General features: G+C 25.9%; 1 protein-coding gene and 1 long non-coding RNA gene across 2 annotated transcripts; both read right to left on the bottom strand.

Moving 5' to 3' along the window:
• Positions 1 to 5965: 5965 nt before the first annotated feature.
• LOC146724942 (uncharacterized) lies at positions 5966 to 12818 on the bottom strand. The gene is made up of 2 exons (XR_014925474.1): positions 12591 to 12818; positions 5966 to 6101 (listed from the first exon to the last, which is right to left on the bottom strand). It is a non-coding gene; the product is annotated as an uncharacterized LOC146724942 (long non-coding RNA).
• A 5162-nt stretch (positions 12819 to 17980) lies between these two features.
• LOC146724941 (uncharacterized) lies at positions 17981 to 19323 on the bottom strand. The gene is made up of 2 exons (XM_085485902.1): positions 18717 to 19323; positions 17981 to 18239 (listed from the first exon to the last, which is right to left on the bottom strand). The coding sequence occupies exon 1, from the start codon at positions 19265 to 19267 to the stop codon at positions 18734 to 18736; it is 534 nt and encodes a 177-aa protein (XP_085342028.1). The 5' UTR covers positions 19268 to 19323; the 3' UTR covers positions 17981 to 18239; positions 18717 to 18733.
• Positions 19324 to 19553: the final 230 nt, after the last annotated feature.

The raw sequence follows: 19553 nt of genomic DNA, 5'->3' as shown, positions 1-19553 counted from the left end.
TTCTGTTGTGTTGTTGAGTCGTTAACTCGAAGACTTGTTAACCTACATTAACATAAAAAATTTAATTGTTAAAAAAATTAAGATTAATGAATATGACGGTTTTTCAATTATGTGAGTTATTTAATATGAACAGGTTCAAATTGTTACAATTAAACTTCACCTTATAATTTATTTATTTGAGAGAACTCGAGCATTCATTTGTAAATATTTGTTAGACCCAAAAAAAGATTCGGATATTTAAATAAAAATAGAAATTTTTAAATTATATGTGAATTATAAATCGATATTTGATAATATTTGTAAGATTTGCCAAATAAAGTTGATAATTAGACATTTATTATAAAGCTTCTAAAATACAAGTGTATGCGATATAACTGATTCGAAAATTTGTAATTTTTAACACAAAAATTCTAATATTTAAATTCAATGTGTTTATTGTTTATAAAAATGTATGCAAGTAATTGAGGAGGGCTAAAAAATAATATTATATCAGTTTTCAAAGTCACTGTTAAAATTTACCATTACTCTGCTTCTGTTCATCTTCTTTCTCTGCGGTTGGATGAAAATCTTACTGTACTTGGAGGAGCAAGGCGATGGTGAAGAACCAAGTGTTTGAATAATTTTGGTGTCAATGTGTTTATGGAAAATATTTTGCCGCAATTTTCCCCTACGCATTGTAACACAATTACTCCATTGCTTGTAATGAACTGTTGATATTTGGTATCAATCCATCCGTGGAGACTTGGATTGTATTGAGTGAGCGTATGTCGATCTATTAAATGTTCTATTAGCCTCTTCAAAGCAGGTCTAGCTAAATCATATTGTTGAGTACACATGCTACAGTTCCATTTTTCATTTTGTGTTATGTAGAAGGCTCCGGCCGCCAAACGATTCGGATTCCGTTTGAATTTTCTTATATTTTCTTGCCAGTATTCTCTATGATCTGTAGATATGTGTTTCCTAAATGTGTTAATGTTGTTATGCAATTGCTCTTCCATAGTACAATATTCGCATTGTACACGCACGTTTATCGATCTGATATGTCTCATTATCCAGTGTCGTTTTTCCATTGCCGATAAATGTTATATTCTTTACTGTCGCGAATCTTGTGTTACGGAGAGATGTGTTTTACATCGCGCAAGAAGATATTCTAAATAAATGTAAGAAATATGATCTTGATGTATGTTTCTGTTAAAATGACAAACACACGGCTTAAATCTGTTTAAGTTTGTCTCGAGTTTGATGTTTTTATCATGTATTTACAATAACATTTTTAGGAAAATACAAAAATATGTTTTTAATTTGCGTTTTTAAAAATGCTAAGCATAAATCATGTACATCTATACAGAGTGTCCCAGAACTAACGAAAAAGTTTTTAATGGCAGATTCCTGGTATCATTCGGAGATGATTTTTCCTCAGCGAAAATGTCGAGACATCAATAATTTTCGATTTATAAGCAGTTGAAAATAAATATTTTATTGAAAACTAAGCCCTGTTGAAATAAAATATTAACAGAACTACATTCTTCAGTTACTTTTAGATAGTGTTTGCTTTAATAGAATTTTAATATCAGGCTTAGTTAGAGAAATACATAAAAATTAAGAACATGCTAAAAATGATGATCTCGCTCAACATTTTTACTAAAAAAAAATTGTCTCCAAATGATACCAAGAATCTGCCATTAAAAATATTTCCGCCAGCTCTGAAACACCCTGTATATAGGTTTAAAATTAATCATATAAATAAATTAATTTCTCTTTTGTTTTGGTGTATGTTATCCAAGTATATTTTCTTACTTTTTTATATTTACTAATATTAAATACAATTAAATCCGATTATTATAATAATCTGTTATAATAATTGAAAAAAATTAATTAATTTTATTTATTATTTTCCATTTCTTTATCCTTCAACGTTATATAGGAATAATATATTAAAAGAAAATAAGAATAAAATAAAACAATTTACAATTATCACGACAAATATATTATATTTAATTAAATATAACTAAATTTCTATTTAATTATCAATGTAATCTTTTATCCTATATATCTCTAAAACAGAGAACAATTGACACAATGTTTGAAAAGGAAAAAATATGGAATGTCTTATCCTGTATAATATTTATTTTATTACAGTCGAAAATTTGATATTTTTGAATTAGCGATTTTTTCTGAAAAAATTTTCACTGTTCAATGAGTTTGTTTAAAATAATTCATGTCATATTTAAGAAAATTTCCGTTTGTCAGAGAGAAAATTTTGGGACTCATACCTCATCATGTTAAATGACAGATGCGACATATGGAGATAAATTGAATAAAAAAATACAGTACTAATAAACGACCTAAATCAGAAACCTTTACTCCAATTTTTTTTTTAATAATGTTAAAGATATATACGTATCCTCAAATCTGATTAATGAAATTAAATGAGTACATGTACCAGAATAAAATTTTTTTTTTAAAAAAAAAAATAAAAAAAAAAAAAAAAATTTTTTTTTTTTCCCCCTTTTTAAAATTTTTTAATTTTAAAAAATTTTTTTTTTTTTTTTTTTCCCCAAAAAAAATTTTTTTTTTTATTTTTTTTTTTGGTTTTTTTAAAAAATTTTTTTTTTTTAAAAAAAAAAAATTTTAAAATTTTTAAAAAAATTTTTTTACCCCAAAAAATTTAAAAATTAAAAAAAAAAAAAATTTTTAAAATTCCCCAAAAAAAAATTTTTTTTTAATTTTTTAAAAAAATTTTTTTTTTTTAAAATTTTTTTTCAAAAAAAAAGGGGGAAAAAAAAAAATTTAAAAAAACCTTTTTGGAAAAAAATTTTTTAAAAAAAATTTTTTAAAACCAAAAAAAAAATTTTTTTTTTTTTTTTTAAAAAAATTTAAAAATTTTAAAAATTTTTTTTTGGGAGGGGGCCCCAAAAAAATTTTTTTGGAAAAAAATAAAAAAATTTAAAAAAAACCAATTTTCCCCTTTAAAAAAAAAAATTTCCTTTTTTTTAAAAAATTTAAAAAAAATTTAAATTTTTAAAAAAAATTTTTAAGGGAAAAAAAAAAATTTTAATTAAAAAAAAAAAAAAAATTTTTTTTTTTTAAAAAACCCAAAAATTTTTTTTAAAAAAAAAAAAAAAATTTTTTAAAAAAAATTTTTTTAAAAAATTTTTTTTAAAAAACCCCCCCGGGGTTTTTTTTAAAAAATTTTTTTAAAAAATTTTTTTTTAAACAAAAAAAATTTCCCAATTTTTTTTGGTTTTTTTTTTTTTTAAAAAAATTTAAAAAAAAAAAGGGAAAATTTTAAAAAATTTTAAATTTTTAAAAAAAATTTTTTTTTTAAAAAAATTTTTTTTTTGGGAAAAAAAATTTTTTTTAAATTTTTTAAAAAATTTTTTTTAAAAATTGAAAATTTATAAAAAAAAAAATTTTTAAAAAAAACCCCCTTTTTGGGGCCTTTTTTAATTTTTTAAAATTTTTTTTTTTTTAAAAATTTTTTTTTAAAAAAAATTTTTTAAAAATTTTTTTTAAATTTTTTTTAAAAAAAGGGGGAAAAAAAAAAAAAAAAAAGGGGTTTTAAAAAAAAATTTTTTAAAAAAAAAATTTTTTTTAAAAAAAATTTTTTTAAAAATTTTTTTTTTTTTAAAATTTTTTTTTTTTTTGGGTTTAAAAAAAATTTAACCAAAAAAAAAAAAAAAATTTTTTTTTAAAAAAAAAAAAGGGGGGGGGGAAAAAAAATTTTTAATTTTTTCTTTAAAATTTTCTTTTTAAAACCCCCCCCCCCCCCCCCGGGGGGGTTTTTTTTTTCCCCCCAAAAATTTTTTCCCTTTTAAAAAGGGGGGGGAATTGGGAAAACCCCGGGCCCCTTCCCCCCCCCCTTTTTTCCCCCCCCTTTTTTAAAAAATTTTTTTTTCCCCCCTTTTTTTTTTTTTTCCCCCCTTTTTTTTTTTTCCCCCCCTTTTTTGCCCTTTTTTTTTTTTTTGGGGCACCCCCCCCTTTTTCTTTTTCCTTATTTTTTAAATTTTTTTTTTTTTAAAAAATTTTTTAATTTTTTTTTAAAAAATTTTTTTAAAAACCCAAACCCCAAAAAAAAATTTTAAAAAAATTTTTTTTTAAAAAAAAAAAAATTTAAAAGGGAAAAATTTTTTTTATTTTTTTTGTTTTTTTGGGGAAAATAAAAAATTTTTTTAAAAATTTGGTTTTTTTTTTTAAAGGGGAAAAAAAAAAAAAAAGGGGGGGGAAAAAAAAAAAAATTTTTTAAAATTTTTTCCAAAAAATTTTTTTAAAAAATTTTTTTTTTAAAAAATTTTTTTTTAAAAAAAAAGGGAAAAATTTTTTTTTTTAAAAAAAGGGGGGGGGGAAAAAAAGGGGGCCCCCAAAAAAAAAATTTTTTTTTTTTGGGGGGAAAAATTAAAAAAAAAAAATTTTTTTTGGGAAAAAAAAGGTAAAAAAAAAAAAAGGGGAAAAAAAAAAAAAAAAAAAAAAAAAAGGGGAAGTTTTTTAAAATTTTTAAATTTTTAAAAAAATTATAAATTTTTTTTTTTTTGGGGGAAATTTGTTAAAAAAAAAGGGGGGGTTTTAAAAAAAAGGGGGAAAAAGGGGGGGGAAAAAAATTTTAAAAAAAAAAAACCCCGGGGGAAAGGGGAATTTAAAAGGGAAAAAATTTTTTTTAAAAAAAAAAATTAAAAAAAAAAGGGTTTTAAAAAAAGGGGGAAAAAAAAAAAAAATTTTTTTTTAAAAATTAAAAAAAAAAAAAAAAGGGAAAAAAAAAAGGAAAAAAAAAAAAAAAAGGGACAAAGGGGGAAAAAAAAAAAAAAAAAAAATTTTTTTTTATTTTTTTTTTTTAAAAAAAAAAAAAAAAAAAAAAAAAAAAAAAGGGGGGAAAAAAAAAAAATAAAATTTTTTTCAAAAAAAAAAATTTAAAAATAAAAAAAGGGGGGGGAAAAAAAAAAAAAGGGGGGGGGGGGTTTTGGGGGAAAAAAAATTTTAAACAAAAAAAAAAAAATTTGTTTTTTTTTTCCCCCCCTTTTGGCCCTTTTTTTTTTTAAAAATTTAAAAATTTTAAAATTTGGGAAACCTTTGGAACCCTTTTTAAAAACCCAAAAAATTTGAAAAAAATTTTTTTTTTTTTTTGGGGGGGGGTTTTTTGGTTTTTGTGTTTTTTTTAAAAAATTTTTTTTTTTTTTTAAAAAAAAAATTATTTTAAAAAAGGTTTTGTGGCCCTTAAAAACCCCAAAAAAAAAACCCCCAAATTTTTTTTTAAATTTTTTTCCCCCCAAAAACCCCAAAAAAAATTTTTTAAAAAAATTTATAAAATAAATTTATTTAAACCGCATAAATTATAGTACATTTAGTTTTTAAAAATTTTTTCTGTTACATATAATGATAGATATATGAGATATTAATATATATATATATAATATTTTAAAATATATAAATATATTGTAAATGAATTTATATAAAAAATTTTAAAATGTTATATATTTTATTAAAGTTTAAAAAAATATAAATAGTTAACCTCTTAATTAATGTAATAAAATTTAAAAAATAATGGAATTTTTGATAAAAGAATTTTTTAAGGGAATTTGGAAAGGCTAATTAGAAAATATGTTTTTAATTCCCCCTTTGATACAATTTTAATATCCATTTTATTTTAACATATTATATTGTATCGTATATCTAAATATTAATATGAATTCACAAAATAAATACAAAAAGATAATGGTATTTGTAGAAAACACTAATTATGATTATACAAGAGTTATATAAAATACTAAAAAAAATGACAGTTATCTAGATAAATAAGATATTTATTAATGTTTATAGATGTTCATTAAGAAATTAATTCAAAAAATTTTTAATATATATATATAGAATATAAGTTTGTGCTAACTTAATTGATATAATTATAAGATCATTTACGCTGTGTATATGATATGTCAGTTTTGTCTTATTTCATGAATTACCCTTAATACGATTTAATTCATTAAAACGACGATGCTGTTAATTATAAATATAGTAAATAATTGTCTAAGTCCATGATAATGCAATGTCCTCATAATTTTTTCCGAATTTTCTGTTGTGTTGTTGAGTCGTTAACTCGAAGACTTGTTAACCTACATTAACATAAAAAATTTAATTGTTAAAAAAATTTAGATTAATGAATATGACGGTTTTTTAATTATGTGAGTTTTTTAATATTAACAGATTCAAATTGTTACTATTAAACTTTACCTTATAATTTATTTATTTAAAAGAACTCGAGTATTCATTTGTAAATATTTGTTAGATTCAAAAAAAGATCCGAATATTCAAATAAAAATAGAAATTTTCTAATTATATGTAAATTATAAATCAACATTTGATAACATTTGTAAGATTTGCCAAATAAAGTTGATAATTAGACATTTATGATAAAGCTTTTAAGATACAAGTGTATGCAATATAACTGATTCGAATATTTGTAATTTTTAACACAAAATTTTAATATTTAAATTTTACGTGTTTATTGTTTATAAAAATGTATGCAAGTAATTGAGGAGGGATAAAAAATAATATTATATCAGTTTTCAAAATTACTGTTAAAAATTTTTACCATTCCCGGGCCCCCTTTTTCCCTCTTCTTCTTCTCCCGGCGGGGATAAAATTTTTCTGTATTTGGGGAGCAAGGCGAGGTTTAAAGGGAACCCAAAGTTTTTTGAAAAATTTTTGGGTTTGGTTTTGTTTGGGGAAAAATTTTTTTGCCCCCCAATTTTTCCCTTAAACCCCATTTTTTTCTCTTTTAAATCCATTGCTTTAAAAAACCTTTGATATTTTTATTCGAAACCCAAATCGTGGGGGAGATTGGGGGGTTTTTCATCGGCAGATGTTTTTTTTTTAAATTTTGGATTAGTTTCGCCCAAAGGGAGATCTGCTAAACGATATTTTCATTAAAACTTTCTACATTTCCCCAATTTTTATTTTGTGTTTTTGTAAAACCCTTTCGCCCCCCAAAAACGTTTCCTGATGCGGGGGATCTTTTTAATTTTTTGGTTGAAGGTATTCTCTATGGTAATTAATAGGGTTTTCCCTTTAAATTTTGGGTCAAAGTCGTAATTTAATCGTTTTTTATAGTACAATAAAACCTTTTGTTACACGCACTTTCACCGGTTGCCCATTTCCCATTACCATTTCGTTTTTCCCATTGTCGAATATTTTTATATTCTTTATTTCGTCGAATGGGTGCGTTACGGAAGATTTTTTTCGGGATCGGAAAAAGAAGGGGGACTCAAATTTAAAAATGTAAGAAATTTTGATCTTGAACAATATTTTTTAAATGGTTTTTTCGGGTTTAAAAAATTTAACCCCCCCCAAAAATACACATTTAAAATTTTTTTTAAAATTTGTTCGATTTTTTGGTTTTTATAATTTTTTTAAACAAAAACATTTTAGGAAAAAACAAAATTTTTTTTAAATTTGCGTTTTAAAAAACGCTAAGCATAAATCATGTAAAATTTTATAAAAGGTGTCCCAAAAATTGGCGAAAAAGGGTTTTTAATGGAAAAAATTTAAATTCCCTTTTTTTTTTTTGGTTGTTATCAAAATATATATCCTTACTTTTTTATATTTTCTAATATTTAAAAAAAATTAAAACCGTTATTTTAAAATTTTATAATAAATTTAAAAAAAATTTAAATTTTTTTATTTAGACAGATTCGATTTTTTTTTTTAAAAAAATACCAAAATTGGGGATTTTGTTTAATTTTTAAAAAAAATAATTTTTTAAAAAGGGGGGTTTCGTTTGGACAAAAAAAATTTTCGTTCCCAATATGCATAAAATAAATTATTTAATAGAAAACATTTTTTTTAAACTGTTTTATATGATTCTCAAAAATTTTTTTATAACAAAAATTTTTTTGAAATTTTACAAAATTGAAAAAATTCACAGTCAAAAACGTTTAATTTTTATAATACTAAATTTAAAATAAAAATTTTTTTTTTTCTTTTAATTTAAATTTTTCCTTTTTTTTATAAATTTTTTTTTATACAGCCGAATTTAATTTATAAAATAATTTTTTTTATTTATTTTTTATTTTTTTATCTTGGCTTTATATAAAAAAATTTTTAAAAAATTTAATTTTTAAAAAGAAAAAAAAAATAAAAAAAAACAATTTAAAATATCACACAATTTTTTATTTAATAAAATAACAAAATTTCTATTAAATTATAAATTAACTTTTATCTTAAAATCTCAAAAAAGAGAACAATGCCATTTTTTGAAAAGGAAAAAAAAAAGAAGTTTACCTGTAAAATATTATTTTATTACAGTCAAAATTTTGTTTTTTTGAATTAGGCGATTTTTCTAAAAAATTTTTCCTTTCAATCGTTTTTTTTAAAAATTATGTCTTTTTTAAAAAAAATTCCTTTGTCAAAAAAAAATTTTGGGACTTTACTCATATTTTTAAATGACAATGCGACAATTAGAGAAATTAAATAAAAAAAACGTACTAAAACCGACTAATCAGAAAAACCCCTTTTCCCCAATTTTTTTTTTTTTTAATGTCAAAAATATATACGATTTCAAATCAAATTTAATAAATTTAAAAGAGTTCTACCCGAAAAATTATTAAAAGAAAAATATTAAAAAAAAATGTATTTAAAAAAAAGGGCCAAATTTCGAGTATTTTAAAAAGTTGTACCCAAAAATTTTTCCCTAAACAAGTAAAATTTCAAAAAAAACCCCATATTAAACGTTTAACCCGCCCGGGGCTTTTCCTAAAACAAAAAAGTTTTCGTAGCAACAACACGCGTCGGCCCAGGATAAACTGTTATAGGTAGAATTTGTACACAAAGATAAGGCAAAAAGGTTCAAAAGGACTAATAACCTTACGTCGAGGCCAATGATAAATTGTATACTTGTTACAATTTGTCATGTGGAAGGGTATGAAAGTGTGCGCTGTGATTGGTGAGCGTCTAATGGAGTCGGATATTATTTCGGAAGAAGGGTTCTGAATGCTTCCGGTAGGCGAAAATTCTGTATCCACATAGGCGTTGAGCTCGGCCGGGGCTAATGGTGGGAACCACCGTTTGGGGAAAAATGGAAAAGGATAAAAAGAACGAAAACCACCATCTGACAGACACCCGCAAGGTGAACGGCGAGAGACAGGTCATTGCCAAACTGGGGAACAGGCAGAAATGTCTATAAAGCTCGACGCGAAGGAACAGGGGAACCTAGGAGTAAGTGTTCAGCATAAGGATATTTAGGTGTGTTGGTAAGATAGAAGGTCCTTATAGATAGAACATTGTTAGACGAGAACGGACCTGCGTCGGGGCGGTGAACACTTTAGTGGAAGGTGTTTTTAGTTATTTCACGATATGGTTTATGGAAAACTTTTTAATTGGCTATCACCCCCTTCAGCATGGGCGGGAGAAAGCCGCTGGGGGGCGAAGTATATTGGGGTGAGATACACACCACCGAATGAATGTTACTGGAATGGCCAGGATTAAAGGTTTTAAGTAACAGGAAAGTAGTGTTTTGTGAGTCGAACCCATTCTATTTAGGTTTTTCGGGCCGCGCAGAATGATGGGGAGCAAGGAGAATGGGATGGGGCCGGAAAGGGAAAACATTAGAGTGGTAAAAATCGAAAAAACAAACAAAGCTAAAAGCGGGGGGAGCAGAGCGAGGCGCAAAGGTGGACCAACGGGCACGTAACATAAAACAAGAACGGGTACAAAGAAACACGGGGGCGTCGGAGTACTGGACGGTCGGGCGGAGTTCCAGCGCGTAATCTACAGGAGGAGATATGTACGTAGGTACCAAAAAGAATGATAGGTGCAATCTGACCTAATCCCCTCACCCTTGCTTTCGCAAATTTATTTACTTCTTGCCCCTTTCTTCACCTACGTTTCCTATCGTTTCCAGATCCTGCTTTTTGTCCCGCCGGCGTCGTTGGTGGCGTGTGCCAAAAAATGATGTGATGTTGATTTTCACAAAATAAATATGTTCTGTGATATTAGCGTCTAAATTTATCTGTTAAAATTTAGATAAAAAATGTTGATTTTTTAGTTTATAGGTAAAGATAATAAAATCTAAACTTAACATATTTATATTAAAACTCTATGTTAATTTTACACAAAATTTATCTTAAATAATAATGACTAAACAATAATTAGATAGTAAATTAAAAGTTTTATACATATACATAACATAAAAATATCGATAAATTTTTTAATTTTTTGGCGAATTTATAAAGCATTTAACTGTACGTGTACGATACAGTTATTCCATCTTTCGATGTTATTATAAATAAAGCTAAATTGCTGCTATTATTATATACATTGCAATAATAAGTTAAATAATTATCGTTTTTAAAATCTATTACATTAAAGTTTGCATTGCGATTGCTAAGTTGAAATTGCATTTGAAATATTTGATATACTATATAGATAGAAATTAATAATTAAAACAATAAGGATTCTATTAATAATCAAAATTATATAATTATTTTTTTAATGTGCAATTAATTATTAATATAAATATAATTATAAAAAGTCATTGACATTAGAACTGATACTGTTATTGCAAATGATATAAATGTAAGCACATCATTGCTTGCTATAGCAGAAAATATAATACTGTGATTATGTAAAATATTGTTTTATTAATAATAATCAATGTATCGATTATATGTATTTATCTCTTTATTAATAGTATCGCATAAGAACACATATATTTATTTGAACATATTAAAATTTTATTTTTATCAAAAAAATTATGTACATTATTAGTACATTGTTATCAATACATTTTATCAAAATTTTTGTCTTTAGAATAAATAATATAGATTTTATAAATATAATAATTTATAGCATGTACAAACTAATAATATATAATAATAGTAATGAATTACGGCTTTTTGGACGAGCAAATATTGGGCGTAAAAACAAAAAAAATTGATCATGTATATGCATTTACATTGGACAAATTACATGAGACGTTTCGACACTAACTTGTGTTTTTACAATTATATTAAAATAATTTTTTACAAATTGTTAAATTTTATTAAATCACATGCAATATAGTTAGTCAAATACATAATTTACAATTCTTAAATGTGATGAGCAATGATGGTCCGATTATAAGTATGATATATACAGTCTTCCGATTGGTATTCTTGCTGTGTTCATTTACACAAACACATTTTTATTATGGTGTCATCAGTATAAAAAACGATAAATGTCCAAAACCTTTCATGTAATTCGTCTAATGTAAATAAGCACAAGATTAATTTTTTTATCCAATATTTGCTCGTCAAAACAAAGACACAATTCGAAACTATTATTATAGATTTTATAAGATATTATATTTATAATCCACATAAATTATAGTAAATTTAGTTAAAATTATTTTTGTTGGCTCTCCTTTTGCTCTCGGCTCTATTCTCTCTCTCTTCTCTCGTCTCCCGCCTCTTTCTCTACCCGTCTACACCTCTCTCCCTCGTGTTCTTTCTCTCTTCTTCTCCTCGTCTCTCCCCTCACTCCCTCTGTTCACTCTCTTCCCTCTCTGTCCTGGCTGCCCCCCTTCATGGCTCTCATCTCTCCCGCCACATTTTTTTCCTCTTCTCGCTCGCCTCCTCTCCCCTCTTCTTCACCTCTCCTTGTTTTTAGATAATTGATATCAATTATAAATCATTTTAATTCTATATATCTCACATACACAAGATTAATGGTGGTCTTCTTTGGCCAACCTCCTTATGGCTTCCTCCAAGCTGATCCTCTGCCAATCCTCACAAACTGACTGTTATCATCTCTACCTGCGCTCTCCCTTCATGTTTATCGATTGTTTCAATTACTCCCTAGTTGTTCAACAAAAACCCTTTTTCCTCCCCTATCGCGTTTTGTGTCTCAACTCCTTGCATCTACTTCCTCAGATCATTTCCCGGGGGGATATGATATCTGCAAGGGGGAGGATCGGATGGCGATGACCCCGGAAATAACGATTGAATTGCAGGAAACGGACGAGCGTTAGTTAGAAAAGAGGAAAGAAGTGGGCGACGTCCAGGAGAAGGCAAGGCCGCAGAAGGGGGGCGCGGAATGGTCGGGTGGGGTGGGGAGTCGGGAACGTCGAAGACTGGGTAACCGACAGCACAGAAAAAATTTAATTGTGAACCCCCTTTCGGCTTCCTGCCTCTGCCGTTTTTTTACCTTCTGTGCGTTTTTTCCTCTCCCAGAGTCAATGGAGGTGACTAATTACCTGTCACCGTAGCGTGAGGATTGCAAAAGCCCCTCGGAGTCTTCGTTTAACCTACGGGGCGTCGATGCAAAAAAGGATCCGACTCTTTCAAATCCCCAAATAGCCCAGTGTTCTCATGATCTGAAATGCTCCATGAACTTTTGATCCCATTTGTCCGACGTGCCCCATACCGGTGGGAGAATGAGACATGGAATGATCAGCTTTACTATCAGGGTCTGCACTCTAACTGCGTCGCATCTTGTAACCTTTTTAAGACACCATTTGATATTTCCCCTCTCCGGTGTGTTTATTGTTTATAAAAATGTATGCAAGTAATTGAGGAGGGATAAAAAATAATATTATATCAGTTTTCAAAATTACTGTTAAAATTTACCATTACTCTGCTCTTGTTCATCTTCTTCCTCTGCGGTTGGATAAAAATCTTACTGTACTTGGAGGAACAATGCGATGGTGAATGACCAAGTGTTTGAATAATTTTAGTGTTGGTGTGCTTAGGGGACGTATTTTGCCGCAATTTTCCCTTATGCATTGTGCTACAATTACTCCATCGCTTTTAATAAACCATTGATATTGGTTCGCAATCCATTCGTAGAGATTTAGATTGTGTATCAGGGGCAGATGTTTATCTATTAAATGTTCCATTAGCTTCGTCAAAGTAGATCTAGCTAAACAATATTCTTCAGTACACATGCTACAGTTCCATTTTTCATTTTGTGTTATGTAAAAGGCTTTGGCCACCAAACGATCCTGAAGCGTGGATTCTTTTATATTTTGTTGCAGGTATTCTTCATGGTATATTAATATGTGTCGCCTTAATATGTCAAAGTCGTCAATCAATCGCTCTTTTACAGTACAATAATTGCATCGTACATGCACGTTTATTGGTCTGACATGTCTCATTATCCAGTGTCGTTCTGCCATTGTCGATATATGTTATATTCTATACTGTCGCGAATCGTGTGTTACGGAAAAATGTGTTTCAGATCGCGCGAGAAGAGACTCTAATTAAATGTAAGAAATATGATTTTGATCAGATGTATGTTTCTGTTGAAATGACAAACATACACGGCTTAAATCTGTTTAAATTTGTCTCGAGTTTGTTGTTTTTATCATGTATTTACAATAACATTTTTAGGAGGAAACAAAAAAATATGTTTTTAATTTGCGTTTATAAAAATGCTAAGCATAAATCATGTACATATATACAGGGTGTCCCAGAACTTGCGAGAAAGTTTTTAATGGCAGATTCCTGGTATCATTCGGAGATGATTTTTCCTCAGCGAAAATGTCGAGACATCAATAATTTTCGATTTATAAGCAGTTGAAAATAAATATTTTTTTGAAAACTAAACCCTGTTGAAATAAAATATTAACAGAACTACATTCTTCAGATAATTTTAGATAGTGTTCTACTTTGAAGAAGTTAAATGACAGATGCGACATAAAGAGATAAATTGAATAGAAAAATACAGTACTAATAACCGACCTAAATCATAAACCTTTACTCCAATTTTTTTTTTAATAATGTCAAAGATATTTACGTATCCTCAAATCTGATTAGTTAAATTAAATGAGTACATGTACCAGAATAAAATTTATTACAAGAAATATATTAAATCAACAAATGTATTCAAAAAAAGGCCAACTTATCCAGCAATATTTAAGATGTTGTACCCAAAATTTATTCCATAAACAATATATTAAAATTACAAAAAACCTTCCATATAAACGTTTCAACCGCACGCGGTCTTCCTCAGTATAACAATGTTAAGTAGTTTATAATTCTTACAAAAAAATAAATCATAATATTTTTAAAATTGCTAATAGTTCGTTACTTCGAGTCGAGAATTTATAAGAAATTTATGCGTGTTACAATTTGTCACATTTAATTTATAAAAGTATTCACTGTGATGTGATCTTATGATGTTAGTCGGATATTATTTCTTAATAAATTATTTCTTCGTTTTTAAGCGAGAAATTCTTAATATCCGCATAGGCGTTTATGTCGCCTTTTCTAACGGTTTTAACACAGTTTTTTTAAAAAATTGAAAATATTATATAAAGAGAAAACCAACAGTCTAACAAGACACCTCAATTTGAACTGTCTGATGATAAATTTAAATATGACAAATTGTAACATGCATAAATTTCTAATAAATTCTCGACTCGAAGTAACGGACTATTAGTAATTTTAAGAATATTATGATTTATTTTTTTGTAAGAATAATAAGGTACTTATATATATAACATTGTTATACTGAGAAAGACCGCGTGCGGTTGAAACGTTTATATGGAAGGTTTTTTTGTAATTTTAATATATTGTTTATGGAATAAATTTTAATTGGATACAACATCTTAAATATTGCTGGATAAGTCGGCTTTTTTTCGAATATATTTGTTGTTTTATACAATACACGACCGAATTAAAATTTAATTGATATTTCAATATATTAAATGTTTTAAGTAAACATTAAAGTAGTGTGTTTGTGATCGAAACAATTATATTTATTTTTTCTCTCTATAATATTTTTTTAGTTATAATTGATTTTTCGAATCTTAACTATTAAGATTTTTTAATCGAAACAATACAAATCTAAAAGCGGTTTATAGAGCTAGGCGCAAAGTGTAGCAGCGTAAATAAAATAAAACAATAAATTGTAACATAACAAGTTTATTCAGTATAAACTTTACGATCCGTTCTGATTTCTCGAAGTATTAATATAACACTACATCATAATATTTACGTAAGTAACAAAAAGAATTATTAAATTTTAAATATCATAAATTCAAATAAAATTTGATTTAAAATTTATTTACTTTTCAAAATTTTATTCATTAAATCAATCTAAGTCTCAGGCTATGAGTTAGCTATAGGAGCCAAGCGCAGTTAATGAGGCGCGTATTTTTTAAAAAATTATAAAGAATTACAATAGTTAGGTTTTTTAATAATCATAAAAGATACATTTGATATACAAGTATGACAATAAAGTGCGAACGTTTCGGCTCTTTTTTTGAGCCTTCCTCAGCGCATACGGTATAAATAAATCGCAGAAATATTACATTAACACAATAAAATTAATTATAAATAAATAATGTTCAAGACGTGAGATCTTGTTTCGCTCCATAATATATTCCAATATGTTTTTTGACAATTGTCTCATTTTGCTTCTTTTCTAGGTTGAAAAGCCCGGAAGGCAAAATGTGAGTTAAGTCTATATATGTTCTTGCATCTAAAGATGAGAATTTAATTTTTTTAAGCCTTTGAAATTTATGGAGTGAAATCAGTTCAATAAGATTCAAGAAAGATAACTTACATATATGTGGATTTCCATTTTATTTGCTTAAGATTATAATAAAAGCGAATAATGCTGAGATGGTAGCACGTTATTAGTCCTCTGAAATCGACTACGTAATTATGTTTTAAAATAACTATATGAAGACGAAACTATGTTTATTTCGGAGATAATATAAACATCATATAATAACAAACATTTAAAAAATTTTTTAAAAAAGTTAAAAACAAGGTATTGAGCGCTGATTTTCACATATTATATGTACAATATATAATCTATACTAAATAACAAATACTTAAAAATTCTTCTCCTTTAAAAAGAAATATAAAAATTATAATTAATTTTAGGTAATTTAATAATTATGGTAGAATAAGAGTCTGGTTACATCTCCGTGTCTGTTTGTGAGTTTAAACTATTCTTTTGTCTTTTAATATATAACATTTCGGAGACCAGTCTTTTATTTGAGTTCGGTTTATTCACTAATTTATCATTCGTGTAATGATAAATAATTTTTGTAAAAAAGGCGTCTTTGATGTTTTTTAAAAAAATGATAGCTACTTTTATTTTCACAAAATAAATATGTTCTGTGATATTAGCGTCTAAATTTATCTGTTAAAATTTAGATAAAAAATGTTGATTTTTTATTTTATAGGTAAAGATGATAAAATCTAAACTTAACATGTTTGTATTAAAACTCTATGTTAATTTTATACAAAATTTATTTCCAATAATAATGACTGAACAATAACTAGATAGTAAATAAAAAATTCTATACTTACATAAAAATATCGATACATTTTTTAATTTTTTCGCGAATTTATAAAGCATATAACTGTACGTGTACGATACAGTTATTCCATTTTTCGATGTTATTATAAATAAAGCTAAATTGCTGCTATTATTATATACATTGTAATAAGGAGTTAAATAATTATCGTTTTTAAAATTTATTGCGTTAAAGTTTGCATTACGACCGCTAAGTTAAAACTGCATTTGAAATATTTGATATATATATAGATAAAAATTAATAATTAAAACAATAAAGATTCTATTAATAATCAGAATTATATAACTATTTCTTTAATGTGCATTTAATTATATTAATATTAATTTAATTATAAAAAGTCATTAACACTAGAACTAATACTGTTATTGCAAATGATATAAATGTAAGCACACCATTGCTTGATATAGCAGAAAATATAATACTGTGATCATGTAAAATATTATTTTATTAATAATAATTAATACATCGATTATATGTATTTATCTCTTCATTAATAGTATCGTATAAGAACACATATATTTATTTGAACATATTGAAATTCTATTTGTATCAAAAAAGATTATGTACATTATTAGTACACCGTTATTAATACATTTTATTAAAATTTTTTTGTTAGATTATATAATATAGATTTTATAAATATAATATAATTATTTATAGCTCGTACAAATTAATATATAATAATAGTATTAAATGTGGCTTTTGGACAAGAAAATATTGGACGTAACAAAAAAAGTTAACAATGTTTGTATTTACATTAAACAAATTACATGAGACGTTTCGACACTAACTTGTGTCTTTACAATTATATTAAAATAATTTTTTACAAATTGTTGAAATCTATTAAGTCACACGCATTAACTAGTCAAATACATAATCTATAATTTTTAAATGTCGTGAGCAATGATGGTCCTATTATAAGTATGATATAGGCAGTCTTCCGATTGGTATTCTTAATGTTTAATTAAACACATTTTTATTCTTTAAAAAACAATTAGTCATCAGTATAAAACAAACTGTTAGTGTCGAATTCTTTCATGTAATTCGTCTAATATGAATGAACACACGATTAATATTTTTATCTAATATTTGCTCGTCCAAACAAAGCCACAATTCAATATTATTATTAAAGATTTTATAAGATATTATATTTATAATCCGCATAAGATATAGTAAATTTAGTTAAAATTATTTCTGTTAGCATATAATGATAGATATATGAGATATTATATATATATATATATATATATATATATAGTATATATAAATATTTATATAACATATTTATATAAATATATTATACATGTATGTTATATATTATATATAATATGTTATTTAAAATATAAATATGTTAACTCTATTAACTATATGTAATAATTAATAAATAATGGATATCTAGATAAGAGACATTTTTTAATGTATGGCGATGTCTAATTAGAATATATGATTTTAGATTATTTGATACAATTATAATATCATTTTATTTTAAACATATTTTATTGTATCGGTATATCTAAATATATAATTATGGATCTCACGAAATATAGAATACAAAAAAGATAATGGTTATTTGTAGAAAACATAATTATGGATTATACAAGATGTTATATAAAATACTAAAAAAATGACAGTTATCTAGATAAATAAGATATCCATTAATGTTTATAGATGTTCAATTAAGAATTAAATTTTTAATAAAATATAAGTTTGTGTCTAACTTAATTTGATATAATTATAAGATCATTTACGCTGTGTATATGATATGTCAGTTTTGTCTTATTTCAGAATTACCCTGAATACGATTTAATTCATTAAAACGACGATGCTGTTAATTATAAATATAGTAAATAATTGTCTAAGTCCATGATAATGCAATGTCCTCATAATTTTTTTCGAAATCTCTGTGTGTGTTGTTGAGTCGTTAACTCGAAGACTTGTTAACCTACATTAAAATAAAAAATTTAATTGTTAAAAAAATTTAGATTAATAAATTTGACGGTTTTTCAATTATGTGAGTTATTTAATATGAACAGGTTCAAATTGTTACTATTAAACTTTACCTTATAATTTATTTATTTGAGAGAACTCGAGCATTCATTTGTAAATATTTGTTAGACCCAAAAAAAGATTCGGATATTTAAATAAAAAAAGAAATTTTCAAATTATATGTGAATTATAAATCGACATTTGATAATATTTGTAAAATTTGCCAAATAAAGTTGATAATTAGACATTTATTATAAAGCTTCTAAAATACAAGTTTATGCGATATAACTGATTCGAATGTTTGTAATTTTTAACACAAAAATTCTAATATTTAAATTCAACGTGTTTATTGTTTATAAAAATGTATGCAAGTAATTGAGGAGGGCTAAAAAATAATATTATATCAGTTTTCAAAGTCACTGTAAAAATTTACCATTACTCTGCTTCTGTTCATCTTCTTTCTCTGCGGTTGGATGAAAATCTTACTGTACTTGGAGGAGCAAGGCGATGGTGAAGAACCAAGTGTTTGAATAATTTTGGTGTCAATGTGTTTATGGAAAATATTTTGCCGCAATTTTCCCCTACGCATTGTAACACAATTACTCCATTGCTTGTAATGAACTGTTGATATTTGGTATCAATCCATCCGTGGAGACTTGGATTGTATTGAGTGAGAGTATGTCGATCTATTAAATGTTCTATTAGCCTCTCCAAAGCAGGTCTAGCTAAATCATATTGTTGAGTACACATGCTACAGTTCCATTTTTCATTTTGTGTTATGTAGAAGGCTCCGGCCGCCAAACGATTCGGATTCCGTTTGAATTTTCTTATATTTTCTTGCCAGTATTCTCTATGATCTGTAGATATGTGTTTCCTAAATGTGTTAATGTTGTTATGCAATTGCTCTTCCATAGTACAATATTCGCATTGTACACGCACGTTTATCGGTTTGATATGTCTCATTATCCAGTGTCGTTCTTCCATTGTCGATATATGTTATATTCTTTACTGTCGCGAATCGTGTGTTACGGAGAGATGTGTTTCAGATCGCGCAAGAAAAGACTCTAATTAAATGTAAGAAATATGATCTTGAACAAATGTATGTTTCTGTTGAAATAACAAACATACACAACTTAAATCTGTTTAAATTTGTTTCGAGTTTGATGTTTTTATCATGTATTTACAATAACATTTTTAGGAAGAAACAAAAATATGTTTTTAATTTGCGTTTATAAAAATGCTAAGCATAAATCATGTACATCTATACAGG

The sequence above is a fragment of the Nylanderia fulva genome, unplaced genomic scaffold (assembly GCF_048542155.1).
Source record: "Nylanderia fulva isolate GAGA-0341 unplaced genomic scaffold, ASM4854215v1 Scaffold11, whole genome shotgun sequence".
NCBI lineage: Eukaryota > Metazoa > Arthropoda > Insecta > Hymenoptera > Formicidae > Nylanderia > Nylanderia fulva.
Note: the sequence above shows the minus strand (reverse complement) of the source record. Positions and strands in the feature narration are given on the sequence as shown.